A 25,939-nucleotide genomic window follows, 5' to 3' on the forward strand; every position below is an offset into this window, starting at 1 on the left:
GATATCGCGTGACTTCACTGGAGAAATATGGTGTGCTGCAGGTTTACAAAAATGATAGCCATGTTTATTTCTTCACAACTTGAATTGTACATCTCATCTTCATTAGAAAACACCATCATTGGGCATTTCCAGCAATAGAATCATCAGAACATTACTGAAAAGCATTTAATATTAGTGCAAACTGGAGGAAGAAAAAAAAATGCTATGCCCTTCCAAAAAGCAGGAGTGACAGACACATCCTGAGATTGCAGTTACATCTTCCAGACTGGTGTGAGGAACAGCTTAGCCCTGCAAATGCTAACTGCTAACTGGTTGTCATTCTGCTATGAAATCCTGCTGCTGAAAACTGCTTTGCAGGAATGATTTTATCTTTTGCCAGTGTAACCTAGTCTCTGAATGGCTGTTCTTTCAGAAATAACATTTACATGTTGCCTTCCAGTATGTATTCACAAAGATATGAAGAGTAAACATTAAGTTATGCATTGTGTGTTCAAAAGCTGTTACAAGGATTGGTTATTAAATAATATAGGGAATTAATAATTAACTGCCCTGTCATACTTGTTTATGATCTTTATCCTTCTGGTACTGCATAGAAATCTAGTTTACTTTCCATTCCTGCTTATCTAGTCATGCTTTCTCTTTCATGCTTCCTGTCACTTTGCTTTATTGTCATTGCTCATCAGTTTTCTTTCTGAGTGTGTGTTATTTACAGCTGCTGCTATGCCATCTTGAGCCCTATTTCAACTAATTCTTGAATAAATCATAATGTGGGTTATACAGGGCAGTATAGTAAGTGAGATGCCTGCCCTCCAAAGGCAAAATGTAATTTTCTTCACTAATGGCAGGACTTCATCCAGTAAGTCTGAAATACCAGTGATTTCAGGAAAGCTCATGAACTTTCTTGTACTGTTTTGCAGGGGATTTCCCAAGAAAACAGGCAGAACTGCTAGGATAGCATCAGATGAAGAGATTCAAGGGTCAAAAGATGCTGTAATTCAGGACCTGGAAAGAAAGCTTCGTTTCAAGGAAGACCTTTTGAACAATGGGCAACCGGTATACAAACATAAAATGCCCTGGGGAAGGGGAGTGGGCATCAAGGGTAGCTTTTCAGATATCCTGCATATAAAATAATTGTGCGTATAGTATTTTTTATGTTTTATATGCTTACTATTTTAATTGCTTTTTCCAAAGCTGCATTTCCTAAAGTAATCATACTATACATTTTGGCCTAGCAGTTCCCCTCATGTTGGGCAACTTAACTTGGAATTAACAAAGCACTGGAGGTCTCAAAAATGAGTTCCTGCAACAACCCTGCACAGTATGTACCTCATGGGCTTGTTTAGCCTCTGAGGCCGTTTGCTCTTGACTGTTCATCACCACCAGGTAGCTGCTCCATCAGCATGCATGTAGCTCTTGGTCAGTCTGGGCTCATTGGATGTTCTGCCCAGCTGTCAGACCAAACAAAGTGGACATCAAGTTGGAAAAGATAGGTGGTAAGTGGACATCGTAGGGAGACAACGTAGTTCATCATGAGAAACAAATCCATTAGGAACCAGGCATCATTAAATCCTGTGACTGTGGGACATTTTTGACCATGGGGATAAAAACCAACTTAAAGCTACTAATTTAAACACTTTATCAAGAGTTAGCAATCTACTTGAAGAGACAAGAAATAAGATAAAATGGGCAAGTATGATAAACACTTGAAATGCACAGCTGCAAAGTTCTCCGTTAATTTTTGTGCATTTTGAGATATGCGGAAAAGATAAAATACCAAATTCTTCCTGCTGAGAGTAGATAAGAAGCAGCTCTCCTAGGACTCCATTACAGTTATTAAAGGATTGATTTAAATGTCTTTGAAGCAGGAATCTCTTTTAAGAGGAACGTAATTTAAAAAAATGTAGGCTGTCATCCATGTTTCGTCTATGAAAGGTTTTCAGAAGCATCTGAATGACTTGGGATACCTTTGTGTCACTGAAAGTTAGTGTGCTTGAGGTTTCTCAGGACCATATTCAGAAGTTTGTTAGTGTGTCTGAGACGTGGACTGCGGTGTTTACGTTCGAGCCTGTTGATTCAGATTTGCTACTCCAGAGCTGCCAGATGCTGGTTCGCAGCAAGGTGAATGGCGTGAAGTAAGGAAAGTGTTGAGAGAGTGACTAGTGCTGCGGTGCTTAACTTCAGCATTGACTGCAGAGTCTGGCAGTTCACTTTAGCAGTTGAGCAGAATCACCCTCGCAGTGTGTGAGTCCAGGCTTTTCACGGGAGGTGTGCTGAACGTGGCTGTCGATGCCTATTTTGGAAAGTGCGCGAGATGTTTGGCCTGGACGTATGAGTGAAATGCCCTGAGAAAGCCCACGTGTCCCGGGGAAAGCAAGCTGTGATCAGATGATGTGGTAGCTTGAACCAAGCTAATTATGCTTGTGTGCTTGCCTGGAGGCTTTTGCCTTGCAGATTCCTGTCCTGGGTGATCCTGTTTGTGTAATTGTGGCTGTGGGCGCTTGGAGTGATCACAGAAGAAATTAAAGTGAAGAAAAGTTCATGATTTGTTTAGGTGTTTGTAACCAAGCCAACGCTAGTACCCAGTCTGCATAAGTCTTAGCCTGCTGCTTTAGCTATAATGTCATATCTTTTTAAAGTTAATTAAAATGATTTTTTTTTAAGTGGAAGCATTAGACACATCTAAAATTTTAAAATTTCCATTCTTCTTTTGTTGTTTTTTTTTCTGTTTAATGGAGACATTTAACCATGCAGTGAATTTGCCATCTATTCACTGACAGATTTTTGCAATATTGGTTTGTAAGAAAGTTTGTAAGTGCATTTAGGTGCATGAAATGTGTTATTGAATGTAGAAAGAAAAATAATGGAATAATTGTATTGTACACTCACAAAGGTCTTTTTTTAAAAAAAAAAAACTTTCTTTACCTTCTAAGTGTAAGCTGCCACCTTGTCTTAAGCAGTGTCCTTAATTTGCAAAAGAATAAAAAGAAATAGGAATTAAAAATCTAAAATGAAATATTTTTATAAAAAACTGTCATTATATTTTTGACAAAATAATCAAGTAGGGTAATATCTCCGTGGCATTTTTGGCAGAGTTTGCTGCCCTGTGGTTCTAATGTAGAAATCGAGCAGAATGACTAGGAGTAAGATTTGGGGTGATTTGACATGCACTTTTTCAATGGCCATGCTGATTTAAGCAGTTTCTATTGCTCATTCCTGCCCAAGTTCCTGGCATGAGGATGGAAACAAATGGCAGAGTCAGAGCAAGGGTTGCTTAAGCCAGAAGAGCCACTGGTAATGCAAAAAAAATGCATTACAAACTGCAGTAGAGATTTTCAGTTTGAAACATTTTGCCACTCTCTTTTACGAACATTATTTTAAAATAAATTTCTGCTACTTTCAAAGAAAAACTTGCTTTAAGGTCTGTTTCTACTTTTTATAAAAAGGTTTTGTGGGTGCCCAAAACACAATAGCTAGCTTATAAGTATCCATTTTAAAGTCCTCCAGATTCTCTCTGGGGAGAGAGGATAGGTGACAATTGGATTGGGTAGAATATGATTGTTAACATATAGCAAAGAAAAAAAAACAGTATTTTTTGGAATATTCAAAAGGAGTTGATTTATAATTTCCTCCTTTTGTGATGATTTTTGAAGGTGCATATGCTTTGAACCTCCTCAGGTAAAAGCTAAATGTTTTATTTTAGGGAATGAAATTAATACTGCCAAGGTCTGGGTGACATTTTTAAAATTGCACAAAAGTCTTGTGCCACACATGCCTTACACTTTCAGTCCTGTTTTTGTATTGTTCTTGCCTAGAAAGAATATTTGCATGAAATTACTTCTTTATTGATGAATAATTGTATCACCCTTTCCTGCTTATTTCTCTTTAGAAATTGCCATCCTGTTTAGAAAATGTGTTTGCTTTCTGTCAAAATTAATTTGATGTCACAAATAGATGAATGAATTCATGTAGTGGAGAGAAAACAGAGGGATTATTATGATACAAAAATCCCATTTTCTGTTTAAGTGCTTTTTACAGTTAAAAACATAGAATGAACAATACAGAAACTGTGGTACAGAAGCAAATTCTGTTATTAAGCTGAATAATTTTCAGATTTCCTTGTTGAAGCATTACTTACTCTCTAACTGCCTTATAGTTCTTAATAAGAAACAGTAAGTTTTCTTTCTTCTTTTTCCTTCTCCCTGTTTTTTTAATTCTTTGTTCAGAGGTTGACGTATGAGGAAAAAATGGCTCGCCGATTGCTGGGAGCAGACAGTGCTGCAACTGTCTTCAATATACAAGAACCGGAAGAGGAGCCAGCTATACAGGTGCTGCATAACTCTGCATGTTCATAGGAAAATAAAATTTTCTTTCAATTTTTTTTTCTCACAGGCAGTCATTTCCTTAAAGACCTACATAAGACAGTAAATTGCACAAGATAGGATGGTTTTGATTACAGAAGTTGTATGTTATATATCAGTGAAGTAAACTGGAGAATCGCATGCTTATTGCTCAGTTTTTCCATACTGAATAAGGTTGAGAGTTCTCATATGTCTGCTTTCCACTTTAAGCTCTTCCATTTATCCTATTCTATCCTGACCTTTAAGTCTCTCAAGACAAAAATACATCTACTATCTTGAAACCATCTTGTCTTTATGTGTGTAATCTGCACTTTTTGGATGCAGACCAAAAAACACAGCAGCAAGTCTGCTTGAAAGGCCAGGTTCCCTGTTGTCTGTTGAGATGCCAGAGCTGCTCTGCAGAGCTGTGCCGCATCCGTTTGCTTATGTTACCACATGCAGTATGTTCTCTTGGTAAAAGCCGTGAGAAATTGTCATGGATTCTTCTTGGTCTTCTTTCTGCCTCTTGATCTTTTTTTCTGCCCTTACAGGAAGCTCGCTCTATTGATGCTTCTGTAATGAGTCCTGTGGATATTCAAAAGGTTAATGTTTTCACCTTTCTCTTTCTTATTTTTCTTGTCCATTGATTTTTTTTTAACTGTTATCTTTGCTCTTTCCCTGCTACTGCTCTTGGTTAATAAGAAGAGGTCTCCTAGATTTTAACGACTGAGGAGATGCACTCCCTCTATGGTGTTAAGCTCTGTCTATATGCCTAATTGTTTGAGTGCAATAATGACATGCTCCAGTATCTTTCTGCAGTAGTGTTAACATATATTGATACTAACTGTCTTGCATCCAAATCAGCTGCTCTTGTATACTTACTGTGTGTACTTCATGATTTGCTTTTATGCAGGGAACTGCATAAACTTTAAACTTTCAGGGAACAAAGAAATAAAAAATATCTGAAGTTTACAAAGGTATTTCTCTCTTCTCCTATTTTTTTCCTTTATTGAGGGTTATGACTAGTTCTGTAACCAGCCTATAGAAAGGCTACATGTCATTCCTAGACCAAAGTCGAAGATAGAGGATGGGGTATATGGAAGGGGGGCTTCATGTGAGATGTGCATTTATCTTAAATAAAACAAGGGTCAGAGACAATCATTGAATGTCATTTGAAATAGTGCCTAAATTTCTGTTGACTGAGAGCACTGGCTAATAAAGGTGTCCCCCCGCCTTGCTTCTGAGCTTTCTTATATTCTGGCATTACCTTGCTAGTACTGAGATTCAAGCCAGGACATTCTTACTGTAAAGCAGATGGAGTGAACAGTTCAAGAAAAGAAATACTGTGCATGCCACAGTAACACTTCCCAGTGTCCAGCAAATCTAAATGCGTAGTAGTGTTTTACACTGGATGAAACAGTCTACTCTTCTTTCTAAATCTTGAACGTACTCATGACAAACTGTTTTTCTAAGGAAGAAATTGATACTTTTGGCCAAACAAAGGGGAATATGGTAACAGGAGTGAAGGGAGGCAAGTATCATAGTTTGCCAGTGGTGCCATTTTCTCATTGTTACGAGCAACTGTAAATAAAATCATTGTAGCCTTTGGGTGCAGCCTCCAGTACAGTTCTGTGCAAATTGCAGATGTGAACCATATGGTCTTTTGGCCATCTGGAAGTAACACCTGCCCTAAATCTGTGTGTACCCTCAAGGAAATATTAGTGTATGTCTTTCCTCTTTATGAACTGCTTCAGAATACTTTTATTCTTACAGGCTTTTTTAAAAAATGGAAAGAAAGCAACCAGTGCCTTTCCTTCCCCTTATAAATTAGACCTTAAGACAACATGAAATACAGTTTTTGCCTCATACCAGATGTCTTAGATGTTTCATAGGGAAGTTATTTGGAGGCATAGATTATAGTGTTTTTCAACAAGATACAGTTTCCTTTTATATGTAAAACCTTAATGGATTGTCAAAGACCAGTGGAATAAAAAAAATTGTCAGAAACGCATCTTGCTAAGCAATATGCGTTGAGCTTGGACACTAATATGTACCTTTCTTGTTTGACAGGAGTATAAAGTCTCCAGCTTTGAGCAAAGATTGATCAGTGAAATTGAATACAGGCTGGAGAGGTCTCCTGTGGAGGAATCGGATGATGAGGTGCAACATGGAGATGATCCTATTGATAACAGCGTGTCACCGTATTTTGAGATAAAGCTGAAGCATTACAAAATCTTTGAGGGAATGCCAGTCACATTTACATGCAAAGTGGCAGGAAATCCAAAGTCAAAGGTAAGGAAAGAGGGTAAACATTTCTAGAAGCACTCTAAAGAGTGCCACATTGGTAGCTTACAGCGAGCCCCTGGACAGTGGACTGTGTATTACAGGAATAGCAGATGTTCCCTCTTGACAATAAAGATCCCTAGTTGGTATAAATTGTCAAATCTCTTTTGACATCATAGGAATTATATAATTTATACCAGCCAAAAATCTGACTATGAGGCTTCATCTCTAGCATACTCCTTCCTGAGACTTTATCTCAGTTACTTTCCCTAGAAGTAATATTTTTGTCATTTTTAGAGCTACCTTCACAGTAAATCTGTACGACAGAATGCAGTGCAATGCTCTAAATCCCCATGTGAGCTGGCACAATGGTCCCAGAAGCAGCCTTGTCAGGTTACCATGGGTGATCAGGCACAGCACTATGCTAATGCAAAAATACGTTGCATCTGGTTCAGAAGCCAGTGTGGGATCTCTGCGTTCTGCAGCATTACACAGTTTATATCTACACACCCCAAGAAGGCTAAATTTTGTTGACAGAGGAAGGCAAATTAAAATACAATCAGCTCCCATATATCCTAGTAGCAAGATGGACATGATGCTGAGGTTTATGATGATGAACTTCTGAGAGAGGACTGGGCTTCATTTCAGCCTATGTAAAAGTACCAGTTGATGTGATACCAGTAGTCTGGAACAATACCTTTCTTCAGTAGGTCATGCTTAATCATATCAAAAATCGCTCAGCGATAAACTGACTCATATTGCAGCTGACAAACAGCAGCAGCTTCTTACACTTTCTCGCCAAAGCCAGCATCTTCCAGTGAGGTCGCTGCAGCTCTTAGAGTGACCTCTTAGATAAGCTGTCCATCTTCACAGCAGCAAGTGCCACAGCTGTGTCCAAGTCTCTTACCTAGTGTAAGTTCTACATGTATTTAGGATTTTGAACAGAGATAAAAGCAAATGATTTGACATGTCCAGTGCTATAGCTGTATGGCATTACACAAACTGGAAAAAGGAAAAATGTACTTTGTCAGGTAGCAGAGGAAGAATAACGGGCAATTACGGCAATGTTTGCGTTAGCAAGTGGTGCAGACCAAGAGGAGCAGATACGTAGAATGAAATATCCATCCATGTACACATTTCAGGAGGTTTTAACTTTGGGCTAGCTCTAATCTGGTCCCATAGACTGAAACAGATGCAGCACATTAGATGTGTTCTTGGAGCACATGTTCTGGCTTAGTTTCATCTGAAAGGAATCCAGTTCCTGTGCTTCGGGACCGCTCCACAATGTGAACCACTGCAAAGTAAGTCGGGATGATCAGCACACTCATTCCGAAAACACACTCCTGCTTCAAACTGAAGCTAGTGTAGATGCACACTGAGAAGACTGGCCCAGCTGGGCTGAAACCAAGCCTTTGATGACCAGCATTACTTTTGAGTTTGATACTATAAAAGAGTTATGCTGAATAAGGGTGGAAGGCAAATCAGTTCATTGGTGTTGGAGGTGCAGTGTGATGGAGAGGTGTTCTGTTTGCCTGAGGCTTATGAGTAAGATGCTGAATGACCTGTTATGAGTCAGCCTTAGTCAACTGTAGCCATTCCCTGATTTTCACAGTTTTCAATTAAGGTGTAGTTTCACAGTCAACTTAATCTGATTTAAGACAGATGAAAGAGGATGTCACTTCTTTTTTCCCTCACTCTCCTTGTTTTGGCATTAGTGATTGCACAGCCATATTGTTAGTACTTCCCCTAAAACACTGCATTATAAAGGTGTGTCTGATGTGAATAAGTGCAGATTCTGTGTCAAAGTGTGCACATTAGGAAGTGATTTGCTCTTGCACCTGGGACTGTGACCCTTTATTCCATTCACTTGCAGATGCTTTGTGAGATTTCTTAGATTGCTTGGGATGGAACCAATTTTTTGTCCCCTTGGATAGCTACTTGTTAGCTGGACTGTGCAAGTGTCAAAGGCTGTGTCTTCCTCAGAGAATGCCAGCATGGCAATTTTGAAATGCTCCGTGGTTGAAGGCAGCCTTTCTGCTGCCATTTCTTGAAGCTGGAAGTGTTGCCCCGAATAAATTCTTTACTTTGGCAAATGAAAAGCTGGAAATAATTTACTAACTTAAAGCTCCTCCCTTCTAAGTGTTCTGTCAGCTCTGCCAAGGAACGGCTTTGGGAAGGACTGCAGTGTTTCTAAAATCTGGCATTCATTACAAGGGATTTTTCTAAGCAGAGTTATTGGCTTGATTATTTTTTCCCCTGAACATGCCATGTAAATTGAATACCGATGTGCAAATTCTGTCTTCATAAATATGACTCTTTAAATCTGAATCTACTTTTGTTGTAGCCTTCAGCATATGTAAAACTATTTTCTCATTAAAATGAGAATTTTTGTTGATATGAAAGGGATTGTGGATTATTTCTTTTTAAGCGATATTTCTCTTTAAAATTAGGATAATGCTATAAAAAAGGTTAAATGAGACTTCAGTGTTCCACAGAGCTTGTACTGCTCTCTCCTGACATGGCTGAATATAATTCATAGTGATTAAAAATGACTGTGCTGCCCAAGATCAAAAACCCTTTCGTACTGTGTATTCCATTGTATTTCTAGTCATTGCAGATTGGTTTCTGAAAATCTGGTACAAATAAAGGCAATCCAGCTGCAGTGTTCAGTGCTTACATAGTACATTTATTAAAAGGTATCCTAGAAAGAAAATACTTTAGGACAATGGCCACTCTATCCAGTAGTGGTAGTGTTTTACTTATTAACTCCGCTTCAGATAAAGATAATATTAAGTATTTACTACGCATAAATAAAAACCATTGATGCCAATGCTTTTAAACTTAGTGGAAATGAGTATTGAACAACCTATGCATGACATTTGGATATCTGGTTCACTTAATATTTGCATAGATTTCCATTTAATAATTCCCATCATCTCTCCTGATATTTCTGATAAGTGCCTTATTCTTAAATAATTACTACTTAATGCAGTAGATTTCAAGCAACATTATGAAACATGTAAAGCATGCAAGTTAAAACTCATTTTTGCAGCTATGTTGTTACCAACATCCATTAGCATGTGTATGTAAGTGATCAAATATCTTGTGCATCTCTAGTAAGTGCTCTGTCAGCAGATGGGAAGACATTACCAAATCTTTTGTTAGCACCACAGAGTCTCTGCAAGACTGCTGACAGACAAAATGGGAAACAAGTATAACCAGCTATTTAGGAAATGAAATCATTTCTAGTTGCACATAATGCTTGTTAATATAAAAAGCATACATGGTAATTAATTTTTAAGGGACGTTTCCACTCATTCCCTCCAAAACATGCCATCCTCCAATCCATTGTGTTTTAGTGAAATTTTGAAGTATATCCTTAATTTTTCCCCCAAGCGAATGAATCTAGAGCTTTGAAATGTTGGCAAGTATGAAGAACCTGGAATATTTAATTCTATCAGGAATTCTTCTTTGTTTTTTCATTTCATTTCTACTGGAAAACAAGCACCTTTTTCTCACTAAAAGATGTAAGTTTTCACTTGAAGAATTACACTGATGAAAATGCATTTGCTTTCCTCATGCTAAGGGTCCCAGTAATCCTGTGACCAGAACAAATACAATTTCCTTTGCCATATGGTAAGAGAGATCTATCATCTTCTGTTGTGCTAATATTTCCTTCGTTCGGTCATATGGGGACCTGTTCTTCTCCCTCATCTCTTTGGCAGTAGCAATGAGTCAGAAATGCTTTGTGTTTGCATTTTCCTATTCCTGTCACATTAGAGAAATTACTTGATTGGAAAAAAAGGCCTGTGTGGCAGGGTCGGAAGAGTTGCCAGCGGTTCAAGCTGAACACAAGTCTGCCTCTCAAAACTCTGGGTTAATCCAACCCAAGCCCAATTTGGTATCGATATCTGTCCCTCCTTTCCATCCGGGTACATTCCTATACGTGTTTTCATGCATATGTCATATGTTTTTCCCTTGTTTTCAATGGGATTCAGTTTGGAGTTTTATCTTTATTTTCAAAATACAGCAAAAAAAAAAACAAGCCTTGTTCAAAATAGTTGAAGCTTTTTTTCCCCTCAAGTAGGAGGCATTAAAAACACATACATGCTTTTTGTGTAATTTATAAATTACTGTAAGATATTATTCTGCATACATCATTTTTTTGGCTCATCAAAACTAGATCTTGGGTCGGCCAGAGAATAAAATTATGTATTGAAAGTAATGGAAAAGACCTCTGTTTGATAGATAATTTAACTGTTCTGTACCACTTGGAACTATAGTATTGTTGGCCTGCAGTTATTAAAGGGTATCTATACACCGACTTACATTGAAGTATTTCCTATTACTCTATGAAGCTGTCCATTTCTATAGATGTCCATCACTTCTGGGTGACACTGCTGGTTTAAATCTTGTACTTCCACTGAGTTGGCCCATTTGTGTACTGAACTTATTCATCTCCAGTGAGAGTGGCTGAATCCCTTTCTGGCTCGTTTGGGCTAGTCCAGTCAGTGTAATGGATATGTAACAAAGCTGGTGTTTCAGCAATGAGATCATGACTTCTATTTTAGTAATCATGGGACTAATTATTCCTATAATCACCTTGTTTTATGCTTTCATTTTCTGAAAAGACAGCAGTAGCATTCTTAAGTGCCGTGTCCAACCTTTTCAGATATAAGTGAACTAAAATTTTAAAATTGGTAATTTTATCTGATCGGGAACTCTTCTTTGTAATGACATTTATTTAGAGTTCTTAAAACGTTCCGGGGCTGTTCTGTCTTTGGGATTGGTACAGCCCTTATACCTATGTCTATGTCTTATGTAAATGTTTGCCTGCAGTCTTTCTCTTTGAAAGATTGCTATTCTGTAACATGTCTTTATTGAAACTGGGTCATGGAGTGTAGTTCTACACTTCTTTAACTAGTCGATCAAACTGGTTTCCTTTTAATGCTTACCAGAGAGGTTTTCAGCAGTTGAGATTTGTTAGCGTCCTTAATTGAGAAATGATGGCAATAATCACCCACCTCTTAATCAGCCGTGCTTTGTTTTTTGCTACAGATTTATTGGTTTAAAGATGGGAAGCAAATTTCGAAAAGAAGTGATCACTACCAAATTCAAAGAGAACCTGACGGAACTTGCTCGCTGCATACTACAGCCTCCACCCTGGATGACGATGGGAATTACACTATTATGGCAGCCAACCCACAGGTAAATGAAGGTTTGGCTCCAGAGCAAACATGCTTCTGAACATAAATCTTCAGAAAACGATCTCATCTTACGTTTGCATCATTTAATTAAATGATGAAGTCACCATAAACTATGTAAGTTAGAATTCTGTTTTCATCATGCATTAATAGGGTGGGACCACTCTATCTCCAAGAGATTAGCAAGTCAACAGCAATTTTTTTCCTAAGGTTTGGGGTTTCAGAGGGGAGGGGTATTTTTTTAATCACTGTTTCTCCTTTTGTTTCAGCTGATATCATCTCAGTGTCTTAACTGAGCATGGATAGCATATGTGTTATACAAGGGAAAAAAATCAAGGTTACCAGCAAAAGTAACTCAGCTCAGCTAAGCTCTTCCGTTATTCTTCTGTTGACACTGCTCACTGACTGAGGCCAGTGATTGCAATTCTGCAAGGCAAAAAAAATTCTAGCATTTAATATGTAGTGAGGAAGGTCTGCTATGTTGATCCCAAAGCCTTAAGCAATGTTTTTCTGAAGCACACAGTGTTACTGGTTTTCTAATAGCATTTGTTCTTCACAGACCCCATATGAGAGCTGTGGAATACAAAAGAAACCCACTAGTGCATCGAACATAACTAAAGTCACAATTCAAGCATCCTACTGAAGTAACTTTTTCAATCCACTTTTCCTACAGCACAGCAAATTGAGGGAAATGATTTGCACATGAGAAAGCAAGGCAGTAACATAACTTAGGGATGTAATGAATTATTCTCTTCTGTAGCACTAAAGTTCTTGCCAAGACCAGAGCTGCAAGCAGGATTACACTGTATAATAACAAACTCTATCACTGAGACAGTTTAACCTAAACAGGAGTGTTGTGCTCTGTTGTGCATGTTGCTAGGTTACTTAACATGACGCTTCCATTTTTGCATTACTCTTTTAACTGTCAATCCTGCTCATGTTGCAGCGTCTTTGTGAAGTATGTGACAGTATACACACATATGCATGACACACAATACCACTTTTAACTGAGACCCCTGATACCACAAATTGCAGTGTTTATATCTAGGTAGTTAAACGTTATTTCCACATACACTGAATAGTACGTTAGAGAAATAGCAAAAGGCCTAGGTAATTTTTCAAGCTGGGAACTTCTACACATAGAAGAGCATTGTGTTACAATACTTGCAACCGTTTAAATTGTACAAAGTCACAGCAAGTTTAGAATTGATAAATAGTTATATACTTGCTCAAGGTAGGAAACAGATCCTGTTCATCTTCCTGTTAGTGTTGTGTTAGTGCATGTGCAGTTCCCCTATGTGCTGTTAGTGCTTGATGCTCAAGTCTTGGAGAACTTGATGGATAAACCGCCTTTGAGTTTGGGCATTGAAATCTGTCCCTGAACAATTTTTATAAGCATATTTATGGTCTACTTTTAACATTTTTTATTCTGAGTAAAGCTTCTTTGATGACACACCAGTTAACTAGATTATCAGCTGTGTCCATTGCTGACACCAGTTTCTTGGTGGATTTTTTAGCGTACTAAAGTGAAAAGTTTCTATATTGTTCCTAGTTTGGGGATTGAAAAAGCAGTTTTGTGAAATAATAAAATTCTGTGCCTGTGCTTTTTCTTCTTTGAGAAGAACCAGAAGTATCGTCCACTGGATCCTCTAAACGAAACATCTGTTTCACCAAGCCCATTAGAGTCTGTCTTCACAGTGTAATTTCCAAGTAAACATAATTATATCGCCTAGCATTCACTTGCTTTCACTAATGTGTTCAGCAGTATAGTGGAGGCAAAGAACAGCTAGGAGTTAATGTACTAGCCTTTCGCACTAAAAGATTTGGATTCCAATTCTTTTAAGTCATCCTGAGTGGAAATAATGTTGGCTTAGTTTCCTAAATTCTAATGGAAAGTTGTCTACATCTCAAGCTATCATGAAGTTAGGCAAATTTGGCAGTCTTTCCTTAGGAAAAGCAAAATATATGAATCTAAGGGAGCTCCCATCAGGTTTCTGAGAGACTGGCAGAAATTTGCTAGACTGTGGCTGAGTTTTGGTCAGGGCCATTAGGACCACCAAAGTAAAACACAGAAAGGCATATACTTAGTTGGTAGAAATGGATTTAGTTTACTAAAGCAAAGGATCCAGTTCATTAAAGCTCTGCCTGTTTATGCCTCTGATGAGCTGGACTAATACTACAGAATTCCCGTAAGCAAAATGACTGACTTACTAACACACCTTGGAAATCAGCTGTGGTAACAACTGCTGCACCAGGGCCTACAATATAAAGTGCAGCAGTCTGGAATTTAGGTTCTGAAAGCAGTAAAATTTGCCATGTAACTTAATCCAGAGCAAACTGACCCCAGAGCAGGAATACCACAAAATCATGCATGTTTCAGCCCTTTAGTGAAGGGTTACATCCCTTAACTGATCTCATTCCAGTAGGTGTAACTATGGGCTTAAGGCTGTATTTTTGCCTTCTTTCATCTCATTTTCCCCTTCCTTTGCAAGATGCACCCCCAGTCCTAGGTCTGTATTTCCTTATGTTCTAGGCCATGTTCTCATGCATCACTTGCTGCTCACCACTTCCTTCCCTTTTCCAAATCTTTGGCCTTCTGCTTGTTCTTCCCTCTCCAAATTCTTTATAGTCCTTCATCTTCCCATTTATGATGCCTTAATGTATTGAGATACACAGAAATTAACCCAAAATGAGTTAATTCATCACCTGCCAGCAAAAGGTTAATATGCAGTGGTGCCTGAAATAGAACTGTATTTGTTCCAGATGTTTTTAATGGTCTTATATCACAAAAAAGTTTTTGCTTAAGAAATTGCTCCAGGTCGTGAGCAATGGCTTATTGTAATACAAGTATTTTTCTCGTGGACTAACTGGGTCATGGGAATAAAAATGGGATGCGAAGACTTCATTTCCAACAGTCCAGCAGTAACAAGAGTGTCATTACCATTTGGCACCTGCTTAGTGACCTGTGTGAAATTGTTTGGGCTTTGGCCAGTTGTTAGCAGCTACTGGCATCCCCCCCCCTCCCCTCCCCAAATTACTGTGTCATATTTGTCACTTTTGTTATTCATGCTGACAGAAGTGAGCGTGGAGCTCACATACACTGCAAAGCTAATGCAGATGCTTGCCACACTGCTAGGGAGGGGGGGATGTATATATTTATATATATTTATCTAAATAAATATATATATATTTATCTAAAAGTTCTCAAAAATAATATTTTAAAGACGAGATTGAAATTATTACATTGTTATATTTATATAAACGTATATAAACTTTTAATACATTATAGATACAGCTTTTATAGTTGTATCTAGCATAATGTTTGTTTAAATATAAAATATGCTTTGTGCTGTGATTTTAGCATACAGAGTTGCTAATCCAATATTAAACCAGGCATCGCCTTCATTTTTACTTCCTTTGTGCTAACTCCAGAATGTGTAGAAGTCTTTTTTTTTTTTTTTTTTTTTTTTTTTTTTGGATAGCACCTCACAGATACGGCTTTTTCAAGCTATCCCACAGGTAACATTCTCTTGCTGTTTCTTACAGCAAGCTCCGCACCTTTTCCACTGCCCGGAAAGGGCCATTCTGTCCACCTCAACTGGCTGATGCAGAGGTGACTAAGGCTCTTGTTTTTGTCTCCATCACATCATTGCATAACTCTGCCTCGCTCCACTGGCTTCCAGTATTTTTAGCATACTTCCCTGCAAATACTTCTGTTAGTTGTAGCACCACTGTGTCACTGTCTCCTCTTAAGTTTGACCCACTAGGTGCCTTTACCTTTTATATGGTCAGTTCTACAGTGCCCGGATATCAGCTGTGCCTGCCCAGCAACTTTGGGTTCAGGCAATCTGTTACCCTAATGAATTACCATTTGTGAGTGCAGTGTCCAGTCTGTCTTTAAAAAAACAAAGTATTGTTTGACATAAGATACAAAGCAAAACTGAACACAGAACTAACTACAAGAGTCCAAGCATTTTATCTAAAGTTTTATCATTCACCAGGAATAACCTAAGCAGACAGGACTGATACCCAGTGATGCAGTCAAGTGGGATTCCTCCCCCCAGACAAGGGTCTCTCTTCAGAGGGGAACCTCTAAGTACTTGAACAGTTCTTTTTTTGCATTAATGGACTTTTGACCTGTGAGCCCAGCAGATCAAGTGGACCAATCCACCTTGGATGCAGGAGATCTGTCATTACACTTCAACTTCACCAACTGTCATATACAAGGGTGGCTTATCTTGAACTACTTGTTGTCTTGCCTTTTTTTCCCATTTGCCAAACACAGAAACCTCCCAAATACTCCCAAATCAATAACTTAAACCAATATACTGTATTAAGGACTTAATTGCTGGTGTTCCTAGTAATCTTTTTAAAAGAAAAATCTTCTAGGATGTAAAGTAAGCCTTGGAATATTTTAACCATACAATCTAATAACCAGTCACAACTGTTGTTAGATTGCAAGCTGATAAAATAATTTAATATCAGAAGCTATCTTAGCAAATGGTTTTAAATGACTTTGTGAAAGATGAGATTGTATTGCAGGTCTGTAACAGGTGGGCAAAAAAAAAAGACATCAGGCTGAAAATGTATGAATAGTACATACTTTAATTATTTTAATTTTCCTTCTCTCCATCATCATAACAGGGCAGAGTAAGCTGCACTGGAAGGCTCATGGTTCAGGCTGTAAATCAAAGAGGCCGTAGTCCTCGGACACCTCCTGGTCAGCCTCATATTAGAAGGTACGTTATGCCGTTTGTTTGTTTGTTTGAATATGTGCTTTTCAAAATTACTATGATAGATAACGAATCTGAAGAAAGAAGGTGAGTTAGTGGTATGGCATACAGGAAGAAATTTCATCTCTGCTGTCTAAAAATTTCTGCAAACTTTGCATACTCAGAATTATAAGCAACCTCTGAATTTACGTGACCTTCAATTGTTTTGTGCGTCTTCCCTGTCCTCCCTGCCTTGTGACATTCACTAGTTACTCCTTATCTCAATTTACACTACAAGCTGTTGGGCAAAACGTTGTCACTGTTTTTTAAAACATCTCACCTAATTGGGAATTGGGATTCTATTGGGAGTCTATACTTTCTGCTGCTTTTAGTAGGTGTTCATTTAAAGAAACAGTAGAAATAACTCTAGACCGCAAAGTTTAGATTTACACTTGAAATATTTTAGTATTTCAGTGATTTCAGTTCAGGTTCTTCTAAGGAATTAGGAGTCAGAAATAAAGTATTAAACTTTCATCTTTTGTGAAGTTTGTGATTAATTCACATCTGAATCTTTGGTTTGTTTTTGGATCATATAAGGGATTCTTCCCTTCAAAAACCTTTTTTCATTACAGAAAGTTTTTATGAGGCTATTTAACACAGCGGAGAAATGTTTAGACTACACAAAAAAATCATTTTGGTTAACCAAACAGAACTGCTTTCAAGGCAGTGCAAGGGCTCAAGTTCAGGTTTCTGTGGTGGCGAGGCACGTGTTTTGATTAATACCTACACTGGCCATAGAATCTCAATATTGCCTAATTATAACATATAGAGTAGATAAAATTACCTATGATCAATGTGCAATAAAGAAATTCAGATACTTACCTTGTAACAGTTAGCAGTGGTAATGTATTATAGAATTGCTGCATGAAAACCAGGTTCTTTTTCCCCGTCTGATAACTAGAAAGTTGTTCAAGGTGAAGTCGTCTTTAAAAGATCTCATCAGTCTTATTTCTACCCTGAACAAACTGGGGCCCCCACAGTCCTGAAGGTGCTTCCTGCCATCTGTCGTGGAGGTATCCTACCAGCTTTAGGCCCAAAGCTCAAATCACTTGTGCAGGGGAGTATTCTGCTATCGCTAGATTGTCAGAACAGCCCCCAAGGCTATATCCATTCAGTGTAGCCTGTCTAGTAAATAAGGCAATTTACACCTGCAAATAATGGGTAAATGACAATGGCAGTTTTGCAATGAACAGTCTCTGTTAAGTCCACGAAGGGAAGAGCTGCCATGAAGAGTCAGGTTTCAACTAAGTTAGTTGATGTACACACATGAAATGAGAAAGAGGGAAAACATCTTGAAAAATGGGGAAGGGAGAAAGAAAAATGCAAGCAAGAGAGTACTAAGCAGCTGATACTTCTGCACCTTTCTGAAGGATAAAATGCATCTGCTTCTTTCTGCGACAGGCAGAACCCTTGGATAGTAATGGGGGAGGTTTGTTTTTTAAACCTCCAAATGCAACTGAAACCTGAGGCTGCTTATGTCTGGTATTTTATTTTCTAATTGCTGCAAGCCCTTAGGCAGCTATTGTAGTTTTGGATGGATATCCAGTAGAATTATGAATTATAAATAAGAGATTTCCATATAGCAGTTTAATTAAAATTAGAGCAAAGGGAATTCTCATTTCCAGTACGATTATCAGATTTGAAGGTCTCATCCTAATTATGTTTCCTTACTTAAGGTCTGTTTCTGCTAATCTTCAGCATGGCACTGTTTCTGTTTAGCAACATTTCTCACTATTCTCATCATCCAGTTCTTCCTGAGACTGATGAAATTTGAGCATGTAATGTATTTCTAAGCCAGACTCTCAACAATACCACAATAATATGTTCCCCAATACAATGGAATATTTGTCATATGTATTTTTCATATACTTTTGGTAAGTGATACTTCTGTGGCATTAAGGTGCTTTTTTCTATAAGTTTTTTTTACCTGAAAGCAGCAAAAACTTGTTTACAAGTATAATTATTAGCTTTATGAACTTTATGATTTGTTACACTGTTGACAGACTTTTTCCTGAAGTATTTTAAATGTTTCATAGAATGTCTTTTGGCAGAAGAACTTACTGTTTTTGTTATTTTCACTACTTTACAGCTATTTTAAAACATTTTCTTTATAGTTGTGTTTATTTAATTTTTAATGGTGTATTTTTCTGAATTTTGCTTAGCTTGCTAATATTACCCCCTTAATATTACTTTAGGGAAAAGACTTCTGAACTGTCTGAAGTGTACAAAGCTGGGGCTAAATCCCTTAGCCATCATGACACTCAACCCTTAGGCACCTAAGCTGTCTTGCAGTGCAATGCAGTCAGAGCCCCAAACAAATTAGCTTTAAAAAGCGTGAGATTTAAGAAAGATTTAAAAGAAGAAATATTCTTCTTAAAAGAAGACATATGCCCTGCTCTAAATTAGAGGATTAATTTGAACGTAATCTCCCTTACCCCAAATTAGTGATCATTATAGTATCGTCAGTTGTAAAGTCTTCCCCAGCTTCTTGCTCTCTGAAATTCCTAGTGCATTTATCTGTACCAACCCATGGAGTCTCTCCACTGAGAGTGTGCACACTCTAGCGTGTGCACATTTAGTACCTGATGTCAGTATTGCTCAAACTATCTTTGCAATTCGATGTTCGTATCACAACTTCTAATGAACCCCCAAATAATCCAAGGGTATTCCAGCTTCTTGCCATTCATCATTCCTAAACATCTGAAGTAGTTGGCTCCACTCATGTCTTTATTTCTTTAAAAACACAACATGTTTTAGAATAAAAATAACTCTAGTTTCACTTCTCAAGGTAAAGGCTTAAAGTAGTGTGCAATTTTTGAGGAAAATTTATAAAGAGTTGAAATGAAATGCATTATTAATTTCTGACCCTAGGCTGAACAGCATTCTGATTTTAGGTTTACTTTTGAATGTGTAATTTGAAAACTTAGTTAAGGAAGGATTTGAGAAAATACCACCAGAAAAAATTGCTTTGGTCATAAACTCGTAGCCACTTTTTTTTTTTTTCCCCATTTTCCCCTCACCCCCAATTTTGACCAATGCTGCCTTTTTATGCAGCTGCAGCAGTGAGATGGTGGCTTACAGATACATTTTCACACTTCTGTGGTGCTAACTAACCTAACCTATTTGGCTCAGGCTTACAAGTAACACACACACATTAAGAGACACTAGTTACTTGCACCTTATTAGGTTGTTATCTTATAAACAGTATCTGAACAGGATGCATATACATGTCATGAAGGCAGATTCTGCATGGGCTGCTTGCACCGTGCAGTGCTGACCAGATATCATCATTTCTGGTTGGTCTTGCAGAACTCATTACCCACACACAGGTAAGCTTGCAGCCTTTCTTTATTAGCCAGGCATCTTCCACCCCTGCCGCAGGCATATTAGGTGTATGAGCAAAATGGATAGAAACTGGAGCTCAGTGTTCCTTATGAGCTGTCATGCAGCATCACTGCTGAAGTGGCTTTGGGCATGCCCAGTGGCAAAAAATTAGGTATTTAAGAACTGGATTTAGTCACCTGAAAAGATGCATAAGCATTTAGTATACTTTTCATTTCAGTATCCATTCCTAAATTAAGAAGCAGTTTGTGCTAGATTTTTTTTCCATGCTTGCTTATAGTTTAGCTGCGGGAAGCATGAGATGATCATTAAAAAGTCAACATTTATCTATTTATGACAGATAATACTTAAGGTAGTACAAGTGATGATCTGTCAAAATTCAAACAGACCAACGATAGAGAGAAAGGCAACAACAAACCAAATTTAAACAAGTCTATTTTAACTTACCTCATTGGAATAGAATGTGTGGATCTAGGGTGTTTATCTTCCATACAGTAGTACAGCATCTCTTATTCCAAATGTAATTGTTAAGGGGTTTAAGCTGTTTTGTTATGATTTATTTTAAATGAAAGAAACTTCCCTGAGCTACAGAAAATGCAGTATAGTCATATATACTGCAAATGTTGGCTAAAACAGAAACACAGGCAAGGGCTAATGTATGATATGGATATGGAACCTTTGCATTCAGAAAGGGAAACTTCACTGTAAGATGTCACTGATAAATGTTCTCTTTAATGATATATGAATAACTCTTCTTCACTGCAACAGGATGTTACTGTGGGTAGCAGCTGAGTCTAGAAGGCAATCTATTGGAGCTGATCAGGCAAGGAGAAAACTGATCTAAAACTTTGTTTTAATGACATGCTTGCTTTAATTTCTAAATCACACAAATAGGATAACTCTAATTTCAATTGGAAACAAAATCTAATTAAAAAAGGAATGGCTTAGACAAAGATTCAGTAGATTAACAGGCAAAAACAGCTGATGCTGGAAAAGTATTAAACTGTATTTTGGAAGCTTATAGTGGAACTGCTCATTAGTACTATTTCTGGGGACAATTCTGTTTGTTTATTTAATTTTTTATGGTACTTTTATTAAGAACAGTTTACAGATGAAAGCTTTTCTTTCTATTGGTCACAGATGAAATTCTTATTGTTTGACACCACAATTCAGTGGCTGTGAAAATGGTCAGCAATATCTCAAACAAAAAACTGTTAGATGAAGAATAAATATCCAGAGCAGTTATACTTTAGTTCACAGAATTTTCTGTATGGTCTTCAGTAGTGCAAAACAAGAGAAAATGAAAAATAAGTCTTATGTGGAAAGTCTCATCTCAAGTGAGATGAGCTAGCTTTTTGCTGCTGTTTTTTTCTGAAAAGTAAACATAATTATAGACAGTACATTTACTTTCTGGTGTAATCAGCAACAGTGAAGGGCTTAAATACATGGAATATAAGAAATGGGGAGTTGAAGATATATGCTAAAGGCCTAACAACTTTTCTTTTAATTTTTATTTTGGTAATTTAATTCTAATTAATTCTAAACCCAAAATACTATCATGTATAAATAATAATTATTATTATAAGTAAGTGTAATTATTCTGTAATAAAATTGTTTTCTAGATTATATTTTGCCACAAGATGTACATTAATTGAAAGTAGTAAGTAGAAAGTGTCATATTTATCTCAGTCTGAGCTAAATGCCACCAGTATGTGTGTGTAAATACGGAATGATTATACTATATGTCAAAGAAGTGACTTAAAAATTAAAACAGTCTGGTAAGTGATTTTAGTTCTTGTGATATAGCAGAGGAAAAAAAAAAATTTACCTTCATTTCATGTTATTTTAAGACCACGATCTCGATCAAGGGACAGTGGTGATGAAAATGAACCAATTCAGGAACGATTCTTCCGGCCTCATTTCCTGCAGGCTCCTGGAGACCTGACTGTGCAAGAAGGAAAACTCTGCAGAATGGACTGCAAGGCAAGTATCAAGCAAAGGATAACAGCTACCTTTCTATCATGTTAGCTGAGTTAAAAAGCAAGTTAGATAAGTTTTTTTTTTCAGCTATTTAACCTATTGGCAGTTACAATGATTGTCAATAGGTTAATTAATCTCACTGCTTATGAGCAAGATGGCAATAACAAGTTTGCCTACCCTCCAATGAAAGTGTTTTCCAGTAAGTCTTACAGCTAACAAAAAACTGATTTTTAGAATTCGGCTATGTTGGGGGGAGTATAGGGGGTTAACATCAAACATAAACACAGTGTGCTTCTCAATTTTCAATCCTTTTGGCACTTCAATTTCAATCTCCCTTTAAAGTTTCAGACAGTCTAATCTTGATTTATGATTTTGCTTGAGAGAATTAATTAAGACTCAGACTTCTTCTGTTTACTTCATGCTGATATATTTGGGAGCAGCTATTTGTTTTCAAGCAGTATCTACAGCAAATGGCATTGCTTTCAACAGTACAAGTTTGGTTCACACAGACCAAGTATAAACTAGGTGCAGACAGTGCTTTCACTAGTAAATTCTACCTAAGTGGAACGGAATTTAGAGTTCAACAATTAGTCAGCTAACATCCCTCGTCTGCCAAGTTTTCCACAAGAAATTAATCTAGAAAGGAACATCTCTTCATTCCACATGAAGAGCAAACAATCAAAAAAGACAGAAGGTGTCACCCTGCCTTTTGTTTTGCAATGTATTATTATTTAGATTCTAGCATATCTAAACACTGATCTTTTTCCAGTCACACCCATGAAACATCCTGTAATTCAGGGAGTTGGCCAGAAGGTAAGTAAATGAATACAACTGAGTCAATGTGTAATTCAGGATAGAATTAGACCTTTAAATCTTGTGGTAGGTACACCTGCACTAGCAAACAAAACCAAACTTCTCTGAAGTAACAAGTCAGGACTTCTCTAGTGTTCTGTATGTCTAAGACCATTTCTCATTCTGTTCATGATTAAGGTTAGTGGATTACCAACTCCAGATTTAAGCTGGCAACTTAACGGAAGACCAATTCGTCCTGATAGTTCTCACAAAATGTTGGTGCGTGAGAACGGTGTACACTCCTTGATCATAGAGCCAGTCACAACTCGAGATGCTGGAATCTACACATGTATCGCCAGCAATCGAGCTGGTGAAAACACATTCAGCCTGGAGCTCATCGTTGCAGGTAACATCTTCAAACTAAGCTTCCATCCATACTGAGCACTGTAAGCGTTACATGAAAAAGGAAAATGTAAGTGCAGCGAAATGACATGACTGGGAAGTGGTGAATTAAAAAAAGGAAAACAAGTAGTAACAGAACTATACTATATTTGTAAGTGATACAATTTATCTTATGCTTTGGTGTAAGTTGACTGGCACGTGATCTCTGTGTACACAGTTAGGAAAGGAGGGCTGTTGTCCTGAGGCACAGTTGAGATCACAAACCAGACTAATTACTTCAATGGTTTTTTTAATGGCAATTTGTACACCCTCATATCTTCCTATGAGTTGTTAGTATGATACGATTTGTGTATTTCATAGGATATTAAATTAATGCCATTTCAACCTTCTGGTGGAATGGATCCTGCTATAATCAAAGACCTCCATACTTCTAAGGAGAAAAAAGGAGCACTGTTTAACAGACGCAGTGCTCCCAGTTTATCTAGTCTTGATGCTCCACGTTTGAATTCTTTCTAGGGAGTGGGAAATCAGCTCAACTGGAGCTCACTTTTCTCTTCTTAAAATAGTGATGTGACAGTTTTCTTCAGATGAACCAGGATTGGACTTTGTGATTAATGAGGACAACACTAAGTTTCCTGCCACTTAGATTTTTCATTATTGTTTTTTAGCATATTGCTGAAAGAAAGGCTACATTTTGATAGACTAGTGTCAACATTACTGCAATCTTTATTTTCACAGCTAAGGAAGTACACAAAGCACCTGTGTTTATAGAGAAACTACAAAACACAGGCGTGGCTGAGGGATATCCAGTGCGACTGGAGTGTCGAATCTTGGGGGAGCCATCTCCTCAGATATTTTGGAAGAAAGAGAATGAGTCACTCACGTACAACACTGACCGAGTGAGGTTAGAATGATTTAGAATAATCTCCCCATACATAACTTCAATGATTATTTATCCTGTAATACAAATGAAAGACTAGAAGGGCATAAGAATGCTTTGTGTGAACAGCAGCTCATAAATATTAACTAGTTGTTATAATGCTTTATGACATCTACTCAAACTTGCAGACAGGCTGGTGGTAGAGTCACAGTTAACATAGTAGTTCTTTTTTCCAGCCTTGTATTTAAACAACTATCTTTGCACTTTAACCAAGTTGAGAAATAGTCTTTTCTCTTTTAGAACTAAGGCTTAGAGAAATATACTGGCGAAAACCTAGATGAAGTAAAGCTGTCTGCTTCTCAGCAGGAATCTTGATTCACAACTCTGCTGTGAAGTTAAGCAACTAAGATTCAACAATGAAAAGCTTTCTTAACTGACAGTAGCGGAGTATCAAAAGTATTCATACCATGGCAAAATACTTAGAAAGAAACAAAGGAGGAACTAGACCTCTGGTGTTTCTTCTCCCAGCTAACTGTCCTGAAATTACTAGTATGTAAATTGTGCTCCGTTTGGCCTGAAGTTTAGTTATTCCCACACAAGTGGAACTAACTGCACGAGATAACTGATGGGTTTAAATTCTTATTACAGATAAATGCTTTATGCAGTGCTTAAAACACACAATTTCCCCCAGCACTTCCTAAATTCTAGTTCAAGCAGATTCCTTCCTTGCTCAGTCTTCTCCGCTTCTGTCACCTTCATTCTTCAGCACTCCATTTTTTCCATGCCTCCATTAGGAGTGTAGGCACCTAAAAGTTAAGCCCAATATTCCTATTAGTGCTATTTTCTGTGAATCTAGCTATGAGTTAGTGCTATTTTTTTAATCACAAAAAGTAATTTTATATGGAGTTATGATGGAGGGAGTGAAAAAGGAGTAATGTTACATACTTTTTTAAATCTTAAGACCTACAAACTTGTCATCACTATTTTATAACATTTTGTAGGAATGTTTAAGAGCAAACTCATGATTTCAGGAAAAGAAACTTATTACTGATATGATACTGTAATAAATCGTTGCTAGCCTTCTAAATAACTAAGAATATTTCAGTACCTCATTCCTCAATTCAAGTCTTTTATCATTCCTCCCAAAAGTCAGGATAAGTTCTGACTTCCCTACTATTTAAATCAGATTTCTACATGTCTTAATCTGTAATTATGAAAGAGAGGTTACTTGAAATATTTTTTGCTTCTTAGTTTTTAATACAGGATATTAAATTACCAAATATTCAACTCTACTCCAGGTTTTATTTTCCACTTGCTAATTTCAGAGGAAGTTTCATATTAATTAAAAGTGGACTATAATTAATCTGTAGCAAGGACTGGCTCTGTTTATAATGACATTTAAAAGTAGTCTACAATGGTTTGCATTTAAATAGTAATTTTGTTTTTCTTTTGTTTAGTATGCACCAGGATAGCCACGGCTACATTTGCCTGCTTATTCAGGGAGCTATGAAAGAGGATGCCGGGTGGTATACTGTGTCAGCTAAGAATGAGGCTGGGATTGTGTCTTGCAATGCCAGGTTGGATGTTTATAGTAAGTGACATCAATTTTCATGATCGGTTTAATCCCCCAAAAAGCAACAGTTCTAAAAATTTCAGTTTATTCACAGAATGGTTTATGGTGGTCTCTTTTTCTTTTGTTTATAGTTCTCCTCAATAATAACGATCCACATCAAGACAACAAATGCTCTGTCAAAGTACATTTCACCACCTTTAAGATACTTATAGCAAAATGAGCATGCATGCTTTTTTCTGCTTAGTACATTAAACATAGTGAATTAACAGTAGATAATGGCATGATTACCTTAGTTTTGTGGATCATTATTACTATTGCTCTGCTAGCACTTCCCTAACCTTTTGTATTCTTTTGTATGTTAGTCTATAATACAC

At 37.3% G+C, this 25,939-nt stretch overlaps 1 protein-coding gene across 4 annotated transcripts in view; it reads left to right on the plus strand.

The window, feature by feature from the left end:
• Positions 1-25,939, plus strand: part of PALLD (palladin, cytoskeletal associated protein) — a 162,168-nt gene that overhangs the window by 133,392 nt on the left and 2,837 nt on the right. For all 4 annotated transcript variants that reach the window (XM_064510941.1, XM_064510940.1, XM_026122881.2 and 1 more), the window contains 9 exons: positions 918-1,053; positions 4,224-4,325; positions 6,408-6,629; positions 11,679-11,828; positions 16,469-16,563; positions 21,789-21,921; positions 22,909-23,116; positions 23,851-24,016; positions 25,450-25,583. In XM_064510941.1, coding sequence (XP_064367011.1) covers positions 918-1,053; positions 4,224-4,325; positions 6,408-6,629; positions 11,679-11,828; positions 16,469-16,563; positions 21,789-21,921; positions 22,909-23,116; positions 23,851-24,016; positions 25,450-25,583 — 1,346 coding nt within the window. The remainder of the gene's footprint in view (positions 1-917; positions 1,054-4,223; positions 4,326-6,407; positions 6,630-11,678; positions 11,829-16,468; positions 16,564-21,788; positions 21,922-22,908; positions 23,117-23,850; positions 24,017-25,449; positions 25,584-25,939) is intronic.

The sequence above is a fragment of the Dromaius novaehollandiae genome, chromosome 4 (genome assembly GCF_036370855.1).
Source record: "Dromaius novaehollandiae isolate bDroNov1 chromosome 4, bDroNov1.hap1, whole genome shotgun sequence".
Taxonomy (NCBI): Eukaryota; Metazoa; Chordata; class Aves; order Casuariiformes; family Dromaiidae; genus Dromaius; species Dromaius novaehollandiae.